This window comes from Euleptes europaea, chromosome 1 (genome assembly GCF_029931775.1).
Source record: "Euleptes europaea isolate rEulEur1 chromosome 1, rEulEur1.hap1, whole genome shotgun sequence".
NCBI lineage: Eukaryota > Metazoa > Chordata > Lepidosauria > Squamata > Sphaerodactylidae > Euleptes > Euleptes europaea.
Genome location: NC_079312.1, coordinates 61,881,301 through 61,903,020, shown reverse-complemented (window position 1 = coordinate 61,903,020; position 21,720 = coordinate 61,881,301). Strand labels below are relative to the sequence as shown.

The 21,720-nt window shown below is 40.5% G+C and overlaps 1 protein-coding gene across 2 annotated transcripts in view; it reads left to right on the top strand.

The window, feature by feature from the left end:
• Nucleotides 1-21,720, top strand: part of CACNA2D3 (calcium voltage-gated channel auxiliary subunit alpha2delta 3) — a 698,701-nt gene that overhangs the window by 518,897 nt on the left and 158,084 nt on the right. For both annotated transcript variants that reach the window (XM_056853929.1, XM_056853938.1), the window contains 2 exons: nt 15,886-15,957; nt 17,725-17,805. In XM_056853929.1, coding sequence (XP_056709907.1) covers nt 15,886-15,957; nt 17,725-17,805 — 153 coding nt within the window. The remainder of the gene's footprint in view (nt 1-15,885; nt 15,958-17,724; nt 17,806-21,720) is intronic.

Here is a 21,720-nt window from a genome sequence, read left to right as displayed (position 1 = left end):
CTGGGTAGTAGTGGCCACGTACTCTTGGAATTTATAATCTTGGGGAGAGGAAAACCTGTACGTAGTCAGACATGTAGGTTGGACTTCAAAAGAGAAAATTTTAACAAACTTAAACTTATGCTAAGTAGAATCCCATGGTCAGAAATACTTAAGGCGAAGGGAGTTCAAGAAGGGTGGGCATTTCTTAAAAATAAAATACTGAAGGCGCAATCCCAAACCATTCCTATGAGAAGGAAAAATGGGAGGAGCCTAAAGAGGCCAGGGTGGCTCCATAAACAGCTTTTTAAAGAGTTGAGAAATAAAAAAGACTCATTTAGGAAGTGGAAGGAGGGCCTTATAACCAAAGAGGAATATAAGCAAATAACTAGTGCTTGTAGGGAGAGTGTTAGGAAAGCTAAAGCACAGTATGAACTTAGGCTCGCGAGAGATGCTAAACGCAACAAAAAAGGGTTCTTTTCCTATGTACAGAGTTAGAGTAAGAACAAGGACAAGATAAGCCCATTGCGTGGACCAGGAAGTGAAATTGTAACAGGAGATGAAGAGAGGGCAGAACTCCTCAATTCCTACTTTTCCTCAGTCTTTTCTCGTGAGGGAAGTGGTGCTCAACATGGCATAAACAGAACATGTGATGAGGGAAGGGATTTGCAGCCTAGAATTGGCATTGGGGTAGTGCACAAACACCTGGTTTCTTTAAATGAAACAAAATCCTCTGGGCCAGATGAATTGCACCCAAGGGTACTCAAAGAACTTGCAGATGTAATTTCTGAACCTTTGTCCATTATTTTTGAAAAGTCTTGGCAAACAGGTGAGGTGCCAGAAGATTGGAGGTGGGCAAATGTTGTCCCCATCTTCAAGAAGGGGAAAAAGGAGGATCCGGGTAACTACCGACCCTTCAGCTTGACTTCTATACCAGGAAAAGTGTTCGAACAAATCATCAAACAGTCCGTCCTTGAGCATTTAGAAAGGATGGATCTGATAACTAAGAGCAGCACGGGTTTCTTAAGAATAAGTCATGTCAGACTAATCTTATCTCCCTTTTTGAAAAGTTACTACCTTGCTGGATCAGGGGAATGCTGTAGACATAGTTTATCTAGATTTCAGTAAGGCTTTTGATAAGGTTCCACATAGTATTCTAGTTGACAAATTGGGAAAATGTGGTTAGATCCTATTATTGTTAGGTGGATCTGCAACTGGTTGACAGATTGTACCCAAAGAGTGCTAGTTAATGGTTCCTCGTCCACTTGGAGAAAAGTGACTAGTAGAGTTCCTCAGGGATCTGTGCTGGGCCCTGTGTTGTTCAACATCTTTATAAATGATTTGGATGAAGGAATAGAGGGGATGCTTATTAAATTTGCCGATGATACTAAATTGGGAGGGGTAGCAAATATGGTAGAAGACAGAGCCAAGATGCAGGATGATCTTGACAGACTGGAGAAATGGGCTAGAACTAATAAAATGCACTTCAACAAAGACAAATGTAACGTACTGCATTTAGGTAGGAAAAATTAAATGCATAATTATAGGATGGGGGAGACTTGTTTGAGCAGTAGTGTGTGTGAAAAGGATTTTGGGGTCTTAGTAGACCAAACACTGAACATGAGTCAGCAGTGTGATGCTGTAACTAAAAAGGCAAACGCAGTCTTGGGCTGCATCAACAGAAGTATAGTGTCCAGATCATGCGAAGTGATGGTATCGCTTTACTCTGCTCTGGTTAGACCTCAACTAGAGTACTGTGTTCAGTTTTGGGCACCACAATTTAAGAAATATGTAGACAAGCTGGAACGTGTCCAGAGAAAGGTAACAAAGATGGTGAGGGGTCTGGAGACCAAGTCCTATGAGGAAAGGTTGAAGGAGCTGGGTATGTTTATCCTGAAGAGGAGAAGACTGAGAGGGGATATGATAACCATCTTCAAGTACTTGAAGGGCTGTCATATAGAGGAGGGTGCTGAGTCGTTTTCTGTTGCTCAAGAAGGTCGGACCAGAACCAACGGGTTGAAATTAAATCAAAAGAGTTTCCGTCTACACATTAGGAAGAATTTTCTAACAGTTAGAGCTGTTCCTCAGTGGAACAGGCTTCCTTGGGAGGTGGTAAGCTCTCCTTCCCTGGAGGTTTTTAAGAAGAGGTTAGATGGCCATCTGTCAGCAATGCTGATTCTGTGACCTTAGGCAGATGATGAGAGGGAGGGCATCTTGGCCATCTTCTGGTCACTAGGGGTGTGGCGGTAGTTGTGAATTTCCTGCATTGTGCAGGGGGTTGGACTTGATGGCCCTGGTGGTCCCTTCCAACTGTATGATTCTATGATTCTGCGATGTGCGGGGACGGCAGAGAGGAGGTGCCGCTGCAGCGCCTCCTAAGCCATTCCACGGCTGCCGAAAGCTCAAAAAAAGCCTTCTACAGGCTTTTTTCTTTTTAAATGGGGCTTTTCACCCCATTGAGAATAGCGAGGTTGCACCTGTTAAAAAGCAGGTGCAGTCTCGCTCTTCTCCCCACTGGCGTACCCAGGGCAAAAGGGGACAGAAGGCTGCCTACATGCAGCCCTGCCCCCTGGTACACCCAGGAAACACCCGCCGGAATGCCCCCTGGAATGGGGGCGCGGGCCTTTATGTCGGTGGGATGCCAGTGAAAGGCCACACCGTTGTCCTGGGGCAGTGCTGCCACGGCAACACTGGGACACCAGCATCCGGGCCTCCCCACTGGTGTTGGGGCCACTTATGGTGGCATAAGTAGTCCGGATGTGGGCATGGGGAGCCCCAATGCTGGAACAGCCCCTTCCTGGCCTCCTGAGGACTTTTGTCCTCAGAAGTCAGGAATGCGCTGTCAGTTAAGCTAAAGGTAAGCACTGGTTTACATCACATCCTCTAACTTTGGAAGAACCTGTCATATTAAAAGTCAATTATCTGCCTTGATTATACTTTTCAAGTAGTGGTAGATCAAGTGGTGGGATTTGGTAGATTATGAAGGAATATTCCAGTACATCAATATTAATTGGTGGCATACATGCAGTAAGTTGCTTTCAGTCATGTTCCTCAGAGCTTTCCTAAATTCTTACCATTTACAAATTTAGTTACAAATTTAGTACATTGAGGACAGAATTGCAGGTTTACTTGACCTTGAAGGGCTAGATATTCTTGGAGCTCAAGCCCCCAGACCTCTTTTCAGTGCCACGCTTCAGCCCTAGAAAAAACCATACTTTAAGCTCAGGCTTAACTTTTAAGTCCAGCATCTTTTTTTCCTCCTATATTGTAGGACAAATAAGAAACCTAGTGAGGATGATAAAGGGTAAAATTATATTGTTGGAGAAATGTTGCTGCAGTGTGTATTTGTTCCTTTACATCAACTTGGAACAGCCTTCAGATGCACAGATTCTCTTCTGATATTAAAAAAAGTCTAAGGGTTTCTACATGGTAATAATTCTTTCTTCATTGGTTAAGTTTCTTTTCTCAATCCTGTTTCAGTCTGTAGGAGAGTGTCCTAATTATCTGCTAGTTATTGCTGCAAATCCTCATATTTTGCTTTCAGCACACTTTTGATTTAAAATGTAATATTGGTGTTCTCAGGCTTAGCTCCATCCTCCTTTATGGTTAGCAGATGCTGGACACTGCAATGGCATTTTTGGGTGCTCCCAGCATAATTTATGCTCACTGCTCAGGGCCTTGATAGCATCTTCCTCCAGTCCTCAGTGAGAATGCACTTTGTTCATTACAAGACTTGATAACATAGGCAACTGCCCGGGTCATTGCAATGTGTGACAAATGGTTATGGGTCATTATAAGTTGCTGCCTGTATTGAGGAATACTGTCTCAGCAGAATGCATGGTATGCGTGTGTAAGTCTCATGGAGAATCTAGCTCTTGAAATCATGGAAGTCTGAAAAGGGAAATATTTTAGACATCCACAACATCTTCTTAAAATCCATATCAAGCCATAAACTAACAGTAGTCATGGTATGAAACTATGACTGGAAATTGAGTGCTGTTGAATGCTAATTAATTTACCCAGTCTTGTGTGACACAGAAATGTTGAATTTCCAGATATTTAACCTACAAGTTGAGGTATGCTGTGAAACTTACAAAAATAGGTATCATTTTGAAGAGGACCAGTGCTTGCCTTTAAGATCTCTTGAGTCAATTACAGTGTAGGTTTGGGGTCCTATTCCATTTTTTTGAAAGTGGGTGGGGCCAGGTGAGGCTCCTGCACAGCAAAGCTTCTGATTGGGCATTGGAGATCCAGTTGGCTGTGCAGATTAAAACAATGTTTTGTGGCAGCTGCCACCACAATACTGGTTTTATTCTCTCACTCCTCCTACCCAGTGTACTTTTCAAAATTATTCCTCTTATCCCCTTCACTTGGGCTTCCTCTGTGTGTGGCTCTGCCTCCTGCAAGGGCCATTTTTGTTGTTGTTGTCTCTACCTCCTGTGGCAATTGCACCCACCACCCTGTTTCAGAATTCAAAAGGTGCCCAGAGGCACATAAAGTTTGGGCACCCCCTGGTGTACTTCCTACAACACAGAGTGTGACCTTATACAGTATTTTTGCTGGAATTGGTGTGTTAACTGGCAAATCTTTTCTATATACACGTTTGAATTAGTCATTCTATAAACAATTATTTTAATCTTCAGATGATTCTAGAATAATAATGCTGCCATTCAAGTTCAGTTATTTGCAGTTTTCTATCTGCTAGAAGTCTGTCATGATTGGGTGTGACATAGCTATTTCATTTGTAAATAAATAACAATTTTGGTGACATGAGTTTTTTTGTAGATGCTATTATTAAATAAAAGCTGTCTATTTTTAAAGAATGCTACTCCAGCATGGGTTCAGTTCATCTTCAATAAGAAGCAGTGTACATACTTTATTCTACGGCTAGAAATGTTTGTAAAAGTTGACATTTACAGTAATCCTGGTAGGGGACCAATGGGAAATAGCAGGAAATTCTGATATTTGCCATTTTAGCTCGAAGCCAATCATGTTCCTTCAGTAAATTAATGAGATTTTGCTCATTGTTCCATACTTTACTGATTAGGGAAAACATTGGTCATGTCCAGGGTTAAATCTCCCTAACAAGTCTTGTGATTTAATTATTTCTGTCATTCATCAGCCCAGCTGATGACCAAATGTCTTTGATAAATAATCCATGCTCACTCTCATTTCTATCATTTACCAGTAAATGTCAATGTTCTGTTTCTTTTTACTACCCAAAGTCTTTATGGCTGTTTACATCATTTGGTATTCTTTGTGGCCATCTTGTAGCAGTGATTGAAAATATTCTTGCATCATTTGAAGATTAAAGACAAAATAGCACAATTAAAGTAAGAGGTGGAACTGTTACTTTTCTAAATTATGAACACCTAGATGAAGAAGAGATAGGCTACAATTCACTCACAACGTTTTGATGAACATAGCAGTTTGGGGCAAACTTCCACTTGTAGCCATCTATGACTGGGTGAACTTCTGGATGATATTTTGGTCACACTGTATAAGCAATTAACAGAAACTTCAGACTATACAACTTCATATGACTATAAGTCTACAGCTCCATATGATTAATTGTACTGCTTGAAACGGGTGTAAACGAATATAAATAGTCAAGTTGCATAAATGTTTAGTAACTCTGGGGTGTGTGTGGTATGATTGATATTGGCGTTGTTGTGATTGGCATGATTTGAAAAGCTATTTTTTCACAAACCTATTTTTCATGTGACTGCTGTGTCACTAAAGAAATATATTAACGGCGTATGGGTGCTAGAGCACTATAGGATGAGAGTAAAGAATTTGACTTAATAACAGACTTTGGTATGAATGAATTTTGGGTCCAATCCAGCCTTACATTTTCATTAAGACATGTACTAATAGTTTCAGATTAACAATGAGTGTATTCTGTGCTCCATATATTATGTATTTAGATCCCTTTATTCCTTTCCCATTCTGTCCCTCCAAGCATAAGCAATTCCCTTGCAATAGTCCACTGGAGTATTGCTTTACTTGCTTTGTTGAAACAGCAGGCTTCAAGATGTGTTATCCTATTCCTGTTGTGAGGTATTTTGTGTTGAACCTGCACGAAGCAGGAGGGACTATATATTAGTCACATTAATGAAAGAGAGCCTGCTTTGAGAAAATAATTTTGCTTCCTTGAAAACATTCCTTTTCTTGAAAACATTTTCTTGAAAACATTCCTTTTCTTTTTCTGATCTTTTTAGAACATGCCTGTGGCACTATCTGCTCCCTGAAAGTTCCCAGCAGCTTTCTTTCCCTTTCTCTTTGACTCATAACACTCGATTGAGGCTTGTTGTCCTTTTATCTTGGCATTATTCTGTTTCAGAAATCTGGACACATCATTCATCATTCTTTGCTTCGTTTACTATTTCATTCTTCAAGGTATTGAATTACAAGGCGAGTGGAAAATTTGCAACTCTGATATTGTCATGGAAATGCATCAGCAGAAATTTTAGCATTTTTATTAAAGTTACTCAAAAAGTTAAATTGAACCAAATGAAGTACGAAAGAACAATACAACCGCACAGAAGTAGTTACTTCCTCTGCACACACACCCCAGAGGCAGTTTATTTGGCTTCTTTTTTCTTCTTTGTTGTTGATGAAGGGTCACATTTTAAAGTTGTTATAGCCAACTAAGATCTGTAATTGAAGCCCGGTGCAGACATTCACTAGACTCATTGAGAGGGGGCATCCTTGTCAGCTGGGCTCAGCAGCACCTGATGTCTCTATTTTTCTTAAACTCTGTATAGGAAGACTCCACCATGCACAGTCACCAGTCATTCAGTCTGTACACCACAAATTGCAATTACATAGATCACATGACTCATGCCTATGTATTTTAGTATACCGGTATATGCTGATCAGCCCTTATGTAGACATTATATGATCAGCACATGGGATGTTGAGAGTATGAAAGGGGCAGAGCCAACTGACGTGATCACAGTAGCACAGGTGAAGTGAACATCCACACAGAGCTATAATCTCCTAATGGTTGCATCTTGAGAACTATGCTGACGTTTTCAGTTTATAAAAGATTAGAATGTGACATTTTAACTTAAAGAAAGGCCATTTGGATTAATTGTATATATTTTAAATTTAACCTCTCTCTTCCAGAATTGATCAGGACTTCATCCTATGTTGCATATTTCTTTTCACGTTTTGGAAATCCTTGTAGAGAACAAGTCAGAAACTGGTGGAAGAGATGCATCTTTGTTGTGTCACAGCAGTCTGACACAGCTATGATCTATGCTTTCCAGTGTTCCTGGAAAACAGTAATTAATGCATTTCGTAATTCATGGTTCCATCATTATATATGGTTCCTACAATTCAGGTGTTCTGGAGGCTGTGGTCAGGAAGGGGGGTTTGAAGGGGACCTCTTTCCGCCTTTGATTTCTTTTTCTCTCTCCTGTGTGTGCCTCTCTCCAACCCACCCCTAACGATCTTGATCATGACCTGCCAGGCTGGACTCTTTAATCCTTTGACTACTTCCACTAGCAAGCACATGCCTGCAGGAAAACGCTACTCTTGTGAAAAATCTGGGTGAACCTTTGACACTGACCTCAGAAAGTAACCTGGTTGATTTGAAGTATGTATGATTACATTCAAGTCACCTAACAGTTCCTTGTTAACTATAGCCTTCAATTCCCCCTTGGCATGCCTTTTCCTTGGATCTTCTTTCTAATTGGTTGTTGCTGCTGCTTTCGTTCCATTTTATTAGTTCCACCTTTGGACTACATCACCTCAAATCTAGACATATCTCCTAGAGATTACTCTCTAATCTTGACCGAGCCTGTTGAATTTGTTCCTTGGTCTTGTTTGCTTGTTTTTGCAGCCAACACCCAATAAATCTTCACAATTTTCTAGCTACCCACACGAGATCAGGATTTAAAGTGCAGACAAACAGCCCTGTTATTGATGCTAATGTTACCAAGTTTTCTTGCACTGTGGAGCTTTTCCGCACATGTATTTTACTTTCTTCCCCTCCTTTGGTTATCTCATGTTATTACTAGATCATACGTTTAAGTAGGGCATAGCTCTTTGTTTTTTGAGGAAAAAGGAATAGGCAATGATGAATGAAATCCTGCATCATTGTCAGTTGAGGGTTTGAGATGAGGTGTTAGGATTTGCAATTCTCTAGTCATCAGCTAGGGAAGATGAGTACAGCGGACTGTGCAGTGAGTAGTATAGTATTTTCTTCATCTTCCTAATTAGGATAGTTAATTTAAAATGTTAACTTTATAATAAAAGAACAACAGAACAGATACAGCAACTACTGGAAATAAAGCAAGTGAAAACATAATTTTAACATACAAAAAAAAAGCCACCAAAATTGGTCAAAAGGTTAATAGACACCTGAAGGATATCAACTGGCATTCAAAAGTCTGTTGCTTCTAAACCCAAGAATCTCTTTCAGCCATCATGGCTAATAGTTATGGAAGGACATGTTCATCATACTTTTGTCTGATTCCCTTTTAAAACCATCTAAGCTAATGGCCATCACCACATCATCACATGGGCAGATTCACATGGGCAGAGGGCAGTCCTTCAGAGGTCCTGGTCCTAGACCATTTAGGGCTTTAAATAACATATTCAAGGCTAGTCCTCTGGCCAAACCATCCAATGCTGCAGAGGGCTTTCACACCTGCTGAATAACGCACTTTCAATCCATTTTGGCAAATGTGGCTTTTGCCATTTCACACAGTAAAATCCAGCAGCAAAGTGGATTGAAAGTGCATTGAAAGTGCATTATTCAGCATGTGTGAAAGAGCCCTTGGCTTGGACCCAGCCGGCAGCCATGCAGATCCAGGAGATGATGGGTGTACTTAGCATGGGTCACCAAACTACTTTTAATGAGCCCTAGTCAGGATCAGCACTTTGAGTTGTGCCAAACTGGTAGCTAGTGTAAAGCCTTAAGCAATGGTGAGGTGTGATCAGTTCTGTGTGATCTAATTAATAACCTGGCTGCTGAAATCTGAATCGGTCTTCATAAGCATCCCATGTATCAGACATTCTAACCTGGATGTTATTGAAACATGGATAATGATAGTAAAGTCAGGTTTGAAGACAGCTTGCTCCACTGTGGTCAAGTTCATGGACATTTCCCAAAAAAGGATAGTTTTCTACAGAGAAAACAAAAGCAGCTTTCTAGTTTTCAGATCCCAATATAACATATGCATTAAATGTGTAAGGCGCACCCAAAAAGGGTTCAGGAGTCTCGTGCTTACAGCATCTGACCATCCTGTTAAGTAAAATACTACTTTTGCCTTTCCACAGGTAAGGAAAGGAGAAAAAAATATATTTTAATTATATCTGGTAACAAAAGAAAAAAAAGTAATAGCTTAAAACCTGAAATTCTATTCCTCTGAAAGAGGATTTTCTTTTCAAAAATCATTATCTGTTTAAAAGTTTCCATCTGTTGAAATAATGTGAGTATCATTTACAATTAGGAAATGTAGATGTCTCATGAATGTAAAAATATCCTTTCGTAATAGCACTTAAAATCAAACTGCAATGTGTTTGCCTTTAAAAATCAAAGCAACGGGGGTGGGAGAATCTGGACTTTATTACAGAGTTTAATTTAATTATTCTTGCATTTCAAAGGACAAACACGCACCCTTCCATTTGGAGTTGGAATGTTAAAGATCTTGAAAATAAATTATATTATACAAAAATAAGAGTAAGCTGGTATTAACAATGACAGATACAAGTGGTGCTTGTTTTACATAAGCATTTGAGGAAAAAACTTTGTACACTTTCTAGAAGTTCGAGTTATGACCAGTTCACACAATTTGATTTCCAGACAAGTCCTGCAGGCAATATCTGTGTTTAGATTAATGTAAAAATGTGGTCGAATAGCCCACACACACTATTTCTTGATGATTATATCAAGAGTTATATTGAAATATTTCTGTCCCTCCAGATTTCAAAATAGGAAACATTCTCATGAAGTCAACACCAAAATACCCCATGGTATGACTATAATCCAGATAGCTGCCCACTATATCTGCTTTGCAAGTTGTACTCTGTTTCTTGAGAAAAAGCTTCCCACCCATGCAACACACCATATATTTTTAAAATACATATTTTTTTTCAAAAGCAATTTACACTGCAGGAGGGAAGACAGCATGGTATAACCCGATCTCATCAGACCTTGGAAGCTAAGCAGGGTTGGTACTTGGAAGGGAGACCACCAAGGAAGATCCTGCAGAAGAAGGCAATGACAAACCACCTTAAGCCCCTTGCTGGGGTTGCCATGAGTTGACTGCAACTTGATGGCACTTTACACATACAATTTACACTGCAGCAATGCCAGCTTGCTCTTTGAAGTGTGGAGGGCGGGGAAAGTATCTCAGGGTGCATGCAGACCTTTCGGCTAATCCAAAGTGAAAAGCTCTCTGGATGTCCTCCCTGCCAGAAATATGTGGAGAATGTACCCTAGGAGCAGTGTGAAATGTTTAATGTACCTTAAGGGTACGAGAGGAGCATTCCAAATATAATTAAGAAGGCATAGAACAGACATTTACTTGCAATATCAGGCTTTCCATTAGGGCCACCAGCTACCACTGGTATATTCTTAATCACCCCCAAATGTGCACCCTTGATGTTTTACAGAATACTTGAGAGAAAGTCAGTGAGAGATTAGATGAGAGATTATAAAGCTTTTCGAGCTATGCCTGATGAATAAGACCACCAGTGCTGTTTGAGAAATCCCTGCAATCCTTTGGAGTGCTTTTACTTTTCTCCTTATATCAGCACTCCAGAGGTCATTGGTAGACAGCATTAGATGAAAGTCTTCTTATTACTACAGCTTCTTTACTCTGACTAAATTAATCTTACGCATCATATGAGATAGTAGTTCCACCACCAACTCTTGAGTAATTACTTCGGTTTAGATATCTACTGAATTATTGAACAACGGCTCTCTAACTTCTGATCCTAATGAGCATCTCACCCAAGTGATTAGTATATTGTTTCTGAATAATTTGGTCAAAATGGAAATGGCATTAGTGTGGGGTAAGATGGGCTTATTAGAATCCTTTCAAAAATGTGCTAGGACAAGACAAGTGGAGAAAAGCCTCTTCCCCACTTTGTAACAGGGATAGTGCTTGAGATCATGAGTTTTGCTTTCCATCCAAGGAATAGGGTATAAAGGGTATATTCAAATGCCCTTCTTTGCATATCTGTGTTCTCTTAGCCATCTGTGTGCATATACAGCTTTGGCACTCGAAAGATGACAAATATGAAGGTTTCCTACCTAGCTCTATCTGTTCCACTTTCTCCTAAGTGTGCCGTGCATACCTATGGAATCTGGGGTTCTTTTTCTGGAAAACCTTGCTGTCAAAGAAAACTTTTCTTTTATACAGTTTTCTGCTGTATAACAATACAACAAAGAGTTGGCCTATTGTATATCATGTATACAGAAGATCCACTTCTGAGAGGAATTAAACCAATAACATAGTGATTTTGAAACATGGCTAAACTTTTTATTGTATTATTCTGTTGGAGAAAACTTTAGTTTGAAGTGATTTGGATTCTGCTCATCCATTTACTTGAACTAAAATGTGAGATCCTGCTCTTTCTATTAAGTTCATTGCTCTCACTTTGTAGCCGTACATTTCTTAGGTAAAATGTTGACAAATTTCCCAATACTCATTACAGTTTATGTGGTAAATTCCAGAGGGATAGGCATGTTAATGTGTTGCAGCAAAAACAATAAAGAGTCTTGTGGCAGTATAACAACTAATTTGCATTCATTGACTAGAAACTACTTTGTCAGAGTGATGACATGTTATCCTCACCTCCAAGATACATTCATGGTTGCAGTGGGGGGTGGTGGTGGTGTTGTCAACAGTGGGTTAAAAGACCAAGAAGTGTATATGTAGAGTCCAAATATATATAAAAGGAAAACAGAGTGATCCTTTCAAAAGGGCTCTCACTGATATATTGGAATAACATAGTTGGAAAGATAGTATTAGCAGCTGTAATGAGAAAGAAACCCATGGTGCCAATGAACTGTCAATAGAGTATAAATGAATTTTCTGGTAATTATAACATAAAAATTTCACACTGAAGTTTCCTTTCCATGTTGGTATGGCAACTTTGAGGACAGCATTAGAGTATCTTGATTACTGAAATATTATTTCACTGACTTCTCAACATTGCACTTTTGGGTTCCATAATATACCCACATGCTCATGGATAGCTTAGAACAACACTTCCTCAGCTGGTTTCTCAGATGTTTTATTTTATTCTATTTACTTTAAAAAATGTACCCCACCTTTCTGCCCTTACAATATACATAATAAAATCACATTCTAAAACCCGTTAAAACCAACAAAAACAGAGGAGCTCCTTCAGGCCACATCTCAAGAGGCCTCTGACCACCTGCAGCAGCTCCTCTGGCCTACACTATGCAGATGAAAAAGTGGCAGGAAAATGTTGTGTCTCTGCAATCATAACCATAATGAAGTATGCTTTAAAATGAGTTTTCATCCATGTCTTATCGGATTTGTCTTCCCCCACTGTTGCTCTAGTCATCTTCCTTGTCTTTTCATAGCCCCTTTGTTAACCAAGGGGCCACCTAGACTCTAACATATGAGAGAGGGCACCTGAGAGCAATTGTGTCAACTGCCTGGGTCATTTTCTCATTGCAGATGTCAACCAGACCATCAACAAAAGCACCAGCCATATCAACAGGAAAATCCCCTAGAGCTGTCACAAAGCCACTTGGCTCCATCTGGTACAGGGGCAGATCATTTAAATAGATCCCTCACCCCTACAGGATCTTAGTATTCTCTACAAGTCTAAACCCAAGTAAATAGTGATCTGTCTATGACAAAGGAACCACCATTAATTCCTTGACCTTCAGATCACATTCTGCCCAGAACAAAATACCAGATCAAATTGAACAACATGTAGGACCAGTTATTATCTGTGACAGGTCCATGGAAGCCATGAAATCTTGAGCGGCTCCTGACAAGACAGCCTTGGCCTAAATCCCCCAGGAAACCAGCATAAGGGTTTTCAATACTAACCCAAAGACCACCTTTGTCAGCTCAGGCAGGAAGACTGTTAGTCAATGGGGTGGGCAGTACACCAAGAGAACCCCAGTCCTGACTCTCAGTTCTAACATTAGGCACATGGTCTCAAAATTGGAAGTCTCTTGGATGGGGCACCGTGCTAAGGGGATAGAGTCCTTATAGACTACTGCAACACCAGCTCTCCACCCACCAGACCTATACTGATCAATTACTAAGTACCCTAGGGTACCCAGTAGGGAGAAGTTAACTCCTCCCCCTTCCTCTGCCTGAAATACACTGATAACATCGTCATCATCTGGACACACTGGAAGGAATTTTCTGAAAAATTCCAAAAATTACCAAAATCCCATCAAATTACTATGAATGACTATTTTTAGAACCCATGTCCTTCCTTTAGGATTCTGGTCTTGTACCAAGCCTGAGAAGTAGCTGACTGCAGCTTGGCTTATTCCTTAATTTAGTAAACAGTACTTCAATATAATACAATGATTTAGTAAATAATACTTCAATACAATGATTTTTCAAGATAACAGAATTTCAAAGCAGTAAAGATTGCACTGAAATAATCTAGGTGAACATACCTTTCAGTAGAACAGAAAAAGAATTTGAGCTGCCAAATTACAATTTGTTTGTTAATTTTATATCTAATCCCATTTTACAAAACAATTTTGAAATATAGCCTCAGTGCCCAGAACTCTCCTTAACATTTATCTGTAAGAACAGCATGCTAGTTAACAATATTTTTCACAGAATTTTGGCTTTGTTGTGTTTAATGTGACTGTCTGGCTTCTTCTGCAGCCCCTCAATGGTGGGTGTCTCTGCCCTGCAGGAAGGCCCGGGCCACGGGAGCTTCCTCCACCTCAGACCACTCTGAGGGAGAGTCAGAGCTTTCCTCCCCCTCAGACATTGCCAGGATGCTGCAGCTTGCTTCCGCCAGCAGACACCTGGAACCTTCCTCCCTGATGGCAGTTCCCTTCTGGCCTTATATACCTGCAGACCAGGGAGACCCCGCTCTAGCTCTGACCCTATTCCCACCCCCCAAAAGTTCATATAACGGTCTGGGGAGAATCTGCCTTCCCCCCACATGTAGCAGCCGGCCTGGCCACTCCTGCCCCGCCCTCGCTAGCCCAACTATCAGATGTTTGCCGGGGCAGGGCAGGTCATATCTCCCAGCAGCATCCTCGTCAGGGCTGGGGCCAGCTGTGTCGCTCGAGGCGCAGCTGCTGCTTCGGGCCCGGCCCCAGCTTCAGGTGCAGCTGGCCTCCCTTCCCTTCTTTCAGCTCCTGGGGGAAGAGAAGAGGTGTTTCCCAGCTGCCGGCAGGCCTCGTCCTGTGGTGCCTGGCCCCGAGAGGCTTCCTTTCCCTTTGGGGAGGTGAGTGAGGGGACTGGAGGCACCGGGAGGCTGGGTGAGGGCCTGTCTCGGGACAGTTAAGCATACTCGGGACAGTTAAGCATATTTTGAGGACACTTAAGCATACTGGCAGGGGGTGAACTGAACAGTAGTTTGTGGGCAATCACAAAGTGTAGGACAAGTTCTCCAACACAAACTGAAGGTATGCAGTACATCGGGTAATCACATACACTCACCCATTAGCACATACAAGTATCCAGGATCTCTCAGACTTTGCATACATGCTTCCACTGTCTAGCTCTGTTGTTGTGTTCTTTCATGCGACACTGCTGTGCTTGGAAGGAGCAGCCACCCCTTCAGCTGGGACCTCTCAGTCCCAATGTGAATGCTGTTGTAAATGTTGTATTTAGCCAGGAGTACCTGTTGTGGAGATGATAAGAGAGCCAAAGAGAATGAATGACCTATAAAGAATATGATATGTATAAGAAATGTGTGTGGAGGAAAAACTCAACAATAAATGTATGTGGCATTTGTAAATGGACAGTATATTGAATAATAAAACACTTTTTCTTTGTATGAGTAGGTGTTACATAAGAATGTCAGAATGTACATGAAATGCTATTATATATTAGCTACTGAGGGCACAACTCCCACTGACTGGCAAACATGAACTAGTCATCCTATAAATGTGCCATCTTATATTCTTTTAGAAACGATTCCACAGTAACCAAAATTGACCCTGTATTGGTGCAATGCACATCTTCAGTGAGGTTTCTCTGTAATTCTGTGTCCTGGTCACCATCTCCAGATGTGTTGCCACGTGCTTAATGGCAACATTGCTTGAAGTTGCCCAACTGCTGTGTGGATGTGGAACCGAATTTGGCAGTGTGAAAGCAGTGTGGGAGTTAGAAGGATGGTTCCGACAATACAGAGAGATGTGTTTTCACTCAGCAGGAATCTGCCTGACATCTGTGTTTGCTTGAGCAACGCAGACTGTGAGCTAGGAGTTCACAGAGGTCAGTTGCATCATCTTCCATGATCTCTAATTAAGTTGCAGAGAACACTGAAGGTTATGGAAAACGCTCATTTCACATAGTATGTTGTCGGCATTAATGCAGTTTTTAAAGGTTACACTAGTGTCGCGTATGGACTAGCCTTGAGACCAATAAATAGACTGTACAAATATACCATTGGAAACCAAAAATGTCCAGAAAATTAATAGGTTTGTATGAATACCTGCGTTTTCCAGGCATATCCAACAGGCGAGCAAAAATATCTCAAGGATACACCTCTCTTAACTGTAATTATTTTTTAAATGTTTTCTGTAGACACAGGCTAGATTTAAGAGCTACTGCCTAAGGTACGCTTTAGGGTTATAGGGTCCTGAATGGCATCATGTCCATTAATCAGAAAAGGCTTTATTTGTATGTTTTCTTAATTTTTATCTAATAATGCTCTCAAGTTTCTCTGTATTAATATTTATTCTTTTTTTAAACATAGCTTGCTGACGATCAGGGATTGGTTTTGATGACCACTGTTGCCATGCCAGTATTTAGTAAGCAAAATGAGACTGTAAGTACTCACCTTGTATGCCAGCCATGTGCTACAAAATCGAAGTTTTAGAAGCAGCACATATGTTTTTTTTTTTAATTAAATTATATCTTTCTTGAATGTTAGGGTTTCCCTTCTGCATTTCCCACATACATTTGCATTTGCTAGTAGGATAAAATAAATAGCCTACAAATTTAAATGCAAACAGCTGAAAACTGAGCATTCCGCTGGAATAAAAAGGCAAAGGTTCTTCACATTCAAGCTTTCTACTTTTTTGTACTTTACAAAGATTACTGTTTTTCATACTTTACGTTCATGTTTCCTATGATTTTCAAATAGCATGTATTTTAGGTAAGCATGCGTGTATATGCCTGAAAGTTGTTGACATCAATGGGATTTAACAACTATAAATTTTGACTGGAACAGCAAGCACAAGGAATTAAAGATGGTGGGATTGCAAGGGAAATTTCCATAGCAATTACATACAAGAAACTGTGTAGTCCCCAATCTTTTTGAGCCTGTGGGCATCTTTGGAATTCTGACACAGGGTGGTGGGCGCAACCACAAAATGACTACTCCAGGAGGTGGAGCCAAACACAGAATACCAGAAAGTTAGGTTATGCATAATTCTAATTGTAATTCTTCAACATTTCAGACAGAAAATCCATTTAACAGGATGCCTTTTAAAAAGAACATATTGTTTTAAAACATTTTATTCAATACACAGAGCTTACATTCAGTCCACAGTGAAGATCCTTGAGCAATAGTGGCAATTGCTCCGGGGAAATATTGCCAGCCCAGAGGAAATATTGGAGATTTTGGGAGCGGATCCTGTGGAGGGCAGGGTTTGGAGAGGGGAGGGACTTCAATGCCTTAGAGTCCAATTGGCAAAGCGGCCATTTTATCCAGGTGAACTGATCTCTATCAGCTGGAGATCAGTTGTAATAGCTGGAGATCTCCAACTAGTACCTGGAGGTTGGCAACACAGCTAATCAGATCTTCAATGGCCAGTCAGAGGCCCTGCTGGACAAAAGCCACCTCTGCCCCGCCTACTTGCTAAAAACACTTGGTGGGTACCAGGAAATTTTTTGGCAGCACCACCATTGTGCCCACAGTCACCACATTGGGGACCCCTGGTGTACACATTGAGGCATTATGTGCCCATGCATTTAGAAGCCTATGTACGCCCTGTGTGCTTCTTTGGATTGGAACAAATGTTTGTATCCACACACCCCCACACACACACAGACACACACACTAAGACTAAAGTTTTATATAGATCCAGCAGAAATAATGACATAGTTCTGTATGTGCTGGTATGTGCTGGACCTGTTTTTTAATATTTTGTTTACCTTTCACAAAATATTCACATTTCATTTGCATATACATCCCTGTTCATTTCTTCCTGCCTCTCTTAGGCATCAGCTAGCATCATACCTGGGAAAAAATATGTCATCCTTTTAAGACATTTTGCCTCATATGGTCTCCCAAGTCAAATGTTGAATTTTAAGGATCTTTATCAAGTGAAACTTTGCACACCATTTCCGATTTTGTTTTGTGTCTAAGGAAAAGGAGATGACTGTTGATTTTACCTGTATGCTTATTCAGACAGATTAGCTTCGGCCACCAATAATAGCATTTCCAATAGTAGAAAGAATTAGCTAGTTATTTGCTTCTTCAGTGCAGTTTTAATCCATGTGGGAAATAATTATTTATTGAATGCACAGCTCTAACTGTGATTGTTTTTCAAACTAATCTGCATTTTTTTAAACAAATCTTTTAAAATAGAGAGCGAAAGGCATTCTTCTGGGAGTTGTAGGCACAGATGTCCCTGTGAAAGAACTGTTAAAGACTATTCCAAAATACAAGGTAAATAACATTTGATTACTAGTTCACTCTATTGAAAGAGAAGTAAAGTGCATTTATACCATGCAAACTATATATTGTTCAACAAAATAATGGCACGATCCTTATCTACAGAATGTGAATCAAAATCTTGAAAAAGATATATAAATCGTATTTTGGAATAACAGACAATAGTAATATCCCAACAGCCCCTGAAATCCCAACTTTAGTTGGTCAGGGAACCCATGGGGATTGTGCAGGATGTGGTGAGGGGCTGCAGTGGAGAGAACCTATGGGAATTGGGGAGTTCCCTTGTGCAAGCCAAGTCTTCAATTCTCTCTGTTATATCTATTTCAGTATGGTGTAGAATTGTGTATTAGTTGCTTGGCAACTAATGCATTCTACTGATTGTAGAGCTTTCTCATGCTCATAATGTGGAATGCATTTTCTACTACTAAAAGACAATTCAGTGCCCCCCCAATTCTATTTTGCTGTTATGAAAGATTATTTTGGATTCCAAAATACATTCAGTTTTTAAAAGATTGCAATATTATGCCATATTTACTATAGAAAGTATACTTTGTGCTGCAAGATCCAGTGGCATATATTACAGTTGATATTTTGGTTGGACAGTTTATTATCCAGGTTTCTGAGTGAGATTAAAATTGATCTTTGAGATGAAACACTTTTGTGGGGTGATGCATTTTAGGCCATCAAGATCTAAGAATGATGATATCAAGCAAAACTTCTCCTAGCGTCAATTTGAGCATGAATAAAGGACAATGATTTGATAGAAATGGTTAGTTTTTACATATTTATTTTATGTATTTATTTCCTCACACTTACATCCCGCCCTCATTCCTGGTGAGCCAGGCTCAGGGTGGGTCACAACATTTAATATAAAACATAGGTTAAAACATATTTAAAATCAACTTCCCAGCAACAAATAAAACAAGATGGCAACAGTGAAATTCAAGAAATAGAGCCACTGAAAAAAACACCCCGGCCAGGCAGTAACCTCCAACGTAAGTTGGGAGGAGAGGATGAGGAGGCCAGCAATGACGGTATTGGGAAAAACTTGTGGCTGCCCTCATTCATAAGCCTGGCGGAACAGCTCCATTTTACAGGCCTTGTGGAACTTATTTATTTCCCACAGGGCCCTGATGTTATCAGGGAGGCTGTTCCACCAGACTGGGGCCAGGGCCAAAAAAGCCCTGGCCCTTGTCAGGGACAGCCACACACTCCTTGGGCTGGGGGCCACCAGTAAATTGCAGTTCATTGGGTGCAGCGCTCTCTGGGGGGCATACCAGGAGAGGCAGTCCTGCAGGTATGAAGGTCCCAGGCTGTAATAGTAATGGAATACATGGCTGATCCCTGGTCTCTTCTTCCTCTGTCAGGGGGAACACCAACTCCATGATACATGATGGAGCTGGGTGAATTAAAAAGAGACTTGAGATCTCTCTGGTGATTATTGCTGAAAAACTTTAGCCCACCATACAGTCCATAGAAGGCTTATGTGGTGATTGTGATAACATTGAAGAAAAACCACTTTTCCATTTTTATTCCATCAGCTAAATCACATCAAGCACAATTATTTAGGATAATTTGGCATTTAACAATTCCAGAGTTTGAGTTGAAAGTCAATAATAATTTGGCTATTACCGGTGACATTGTTCACTGATCAGATCTCTCACATGTGCTCCAAATTAATCCTCAGCTGCTTTAGACTCTATCAGTTGGGCTAAATTCAAAAAACCCTAGTGCAAAATTCTGAATCAGGGGATTTGCCCCATGGAGCTCCAAAACTCTCTATATTATCACCCATGCTGCCTGATATGTATGTAATACTCTTAACTGAGAGCATTCAAAGCTTTGGCGTGTGTTGTCATAAATATGCTGATGACACCCAGCTATGCATCTCTTAGATTAGAATAAGCTTCCAGACACTGATGTTTCTGTACGGAGCCAGTACGTGGAAGCTGTGGTCAAGTGACTGAGGGTGTATACTGTGAAGTTGAATCCAGAGATTGACGTTATTGTCATTGATAAAGAAGTTGAATCCAGAGAAGATTGACGTTATTGTCATTGATAAGGATGGTGTTTTGATGGCAGCTCATTTGTTAACTCGTACTAGCCATTTTGTACATGTGATATGACATTTCTTCAGCTATTAATTTTTTGGGTCTAATTCAAGGTGCTGGTTCTTTTTTTAAAAATCCCATTGTGACCTGACATCCTTGTACTTGAAGATCTGTTTCTCCCCATACAAACCAGTGTGCGAGCTCCATTCGTCATAGCAAGGTCTTTTAGCTATACCTTCCTGTAGATTTGCTAGATTTTTTACCAGTTCAGGATTCTCACTGTGGCTTCCCCTACACTTTAAAATAGTCTTCTGGAGGCAGTTAAGAAGGTACCTGTCCATCTGGCTTTTATAAAGGGTTATAAAGGGTTGCAATTGTTAAAACCTTTGAGAAGAACTGACAGTGTAAATACTGGTTTCATTCTTCTTGTATATTTTATTGTTTTTATTTTCTGAAATTTATATTTTTGGGGGCTTTTCATTTGAAAATCATGTTGGTATTGTTACTATTTTTTGCAGTTTTCTGGTGTCATTTGTTAAAGGAGAAAGACTGTAGAAATGTATTAAATACATATTTGGGGGGATAGTCTGGTAACACAACTCTAACATGCAGCGTGGGGATGGGCAATAGAATGTAGCATTCTACACTGGCAAGTCTCTTTCTTGCCTTTGGACATGACCATGCCCGTCACACCCTTATGTATCTAATGATGTGCCCAGGGGCTGTGGCTCAGTGGTAGAGCATGTACTTGGCGTGCAGAAGGTCCTAGGTTCAATCCTCAGCATCTCCAGTTAAAGGGATTAGGCAAGCAGGTGATGTGAAAGACCTCTGCCTGAGACCCTGGAGAACCGCTGCCGGTCTGAGTAGACAATACTGACTTTGATGGACCAAGTGTCTGATTCAGTATAAGGCAGCATCATGTTCATGTGTTCATTAGGAATGAACTTTCTGAGAAACAGGAGCAGGTGGGAAGAGCACAACAGCAAGCAACCTCTTTGTGCCATTGTTAGGATCACATATACAGCTTTCATGGTGTTATATACAATGGCATCATCATTATAAAATGGGACTTCTCTTGACAGGGTGCCCTTTAGTTTATTTGCACTGTGACGTTTAGGCTAGAGAAATCCTTGCAAACAGTCACAGTTGCTTATGTCATAATGCACAGAATGCTAGAAATGAGTTATGTCAAACCTGACTGATAATTCACTGCAAAAACAGTGAGTTGGAAACTGTTTTCTGTATTTAGTCTGCCTTCCCTGTGGTAAAGCTGTGTTGTGCAGAACATCTGCCAAAGCTATCAGCGGCAGGTTTTCACAAAGGAATATTTTAATGACTACAGATCGGTGATTTGGAGGTACATTTATTGCAATCAATGAGTGCAGTCAGCTGTGTAAGTGGAGCATTGTCAAAAGGGGGTAGGGTTGTTATTGAAATCAGTACAGTGCTAAATTTGATTATATGTGTACTTGTAGGCCTAATGCAACACTGCATTGCTCTCAGATTATTTCCCATAGGTCTCTTGGGTTTCCAACTGGAAATTGCATGAGCCTCTGAATTAGAAATTGCTCTCCTTTATGCGTGTAGCATTAGATCCATATAATGTGGAGATGCAGTAGCTTGAAGATACAATCTTTGTCTTCCCATGCATTTTAGCTTTCAGATGGAAGATTCCACCCCCCCCCCCCGAAAAAAAACAAACTATTTCTCAAGTAAATTAATGGCCTGCTTCTGTGACACAGTTCATTCAAATGTGGCTATTTTAGGACAGGGATTGACTTCACTGCTATCTTGGGGTCTTGCAAAACTGGATTTTGGGTTTCTACAGGATTTTTCCCTTATGCAAGACCTCAGGTAC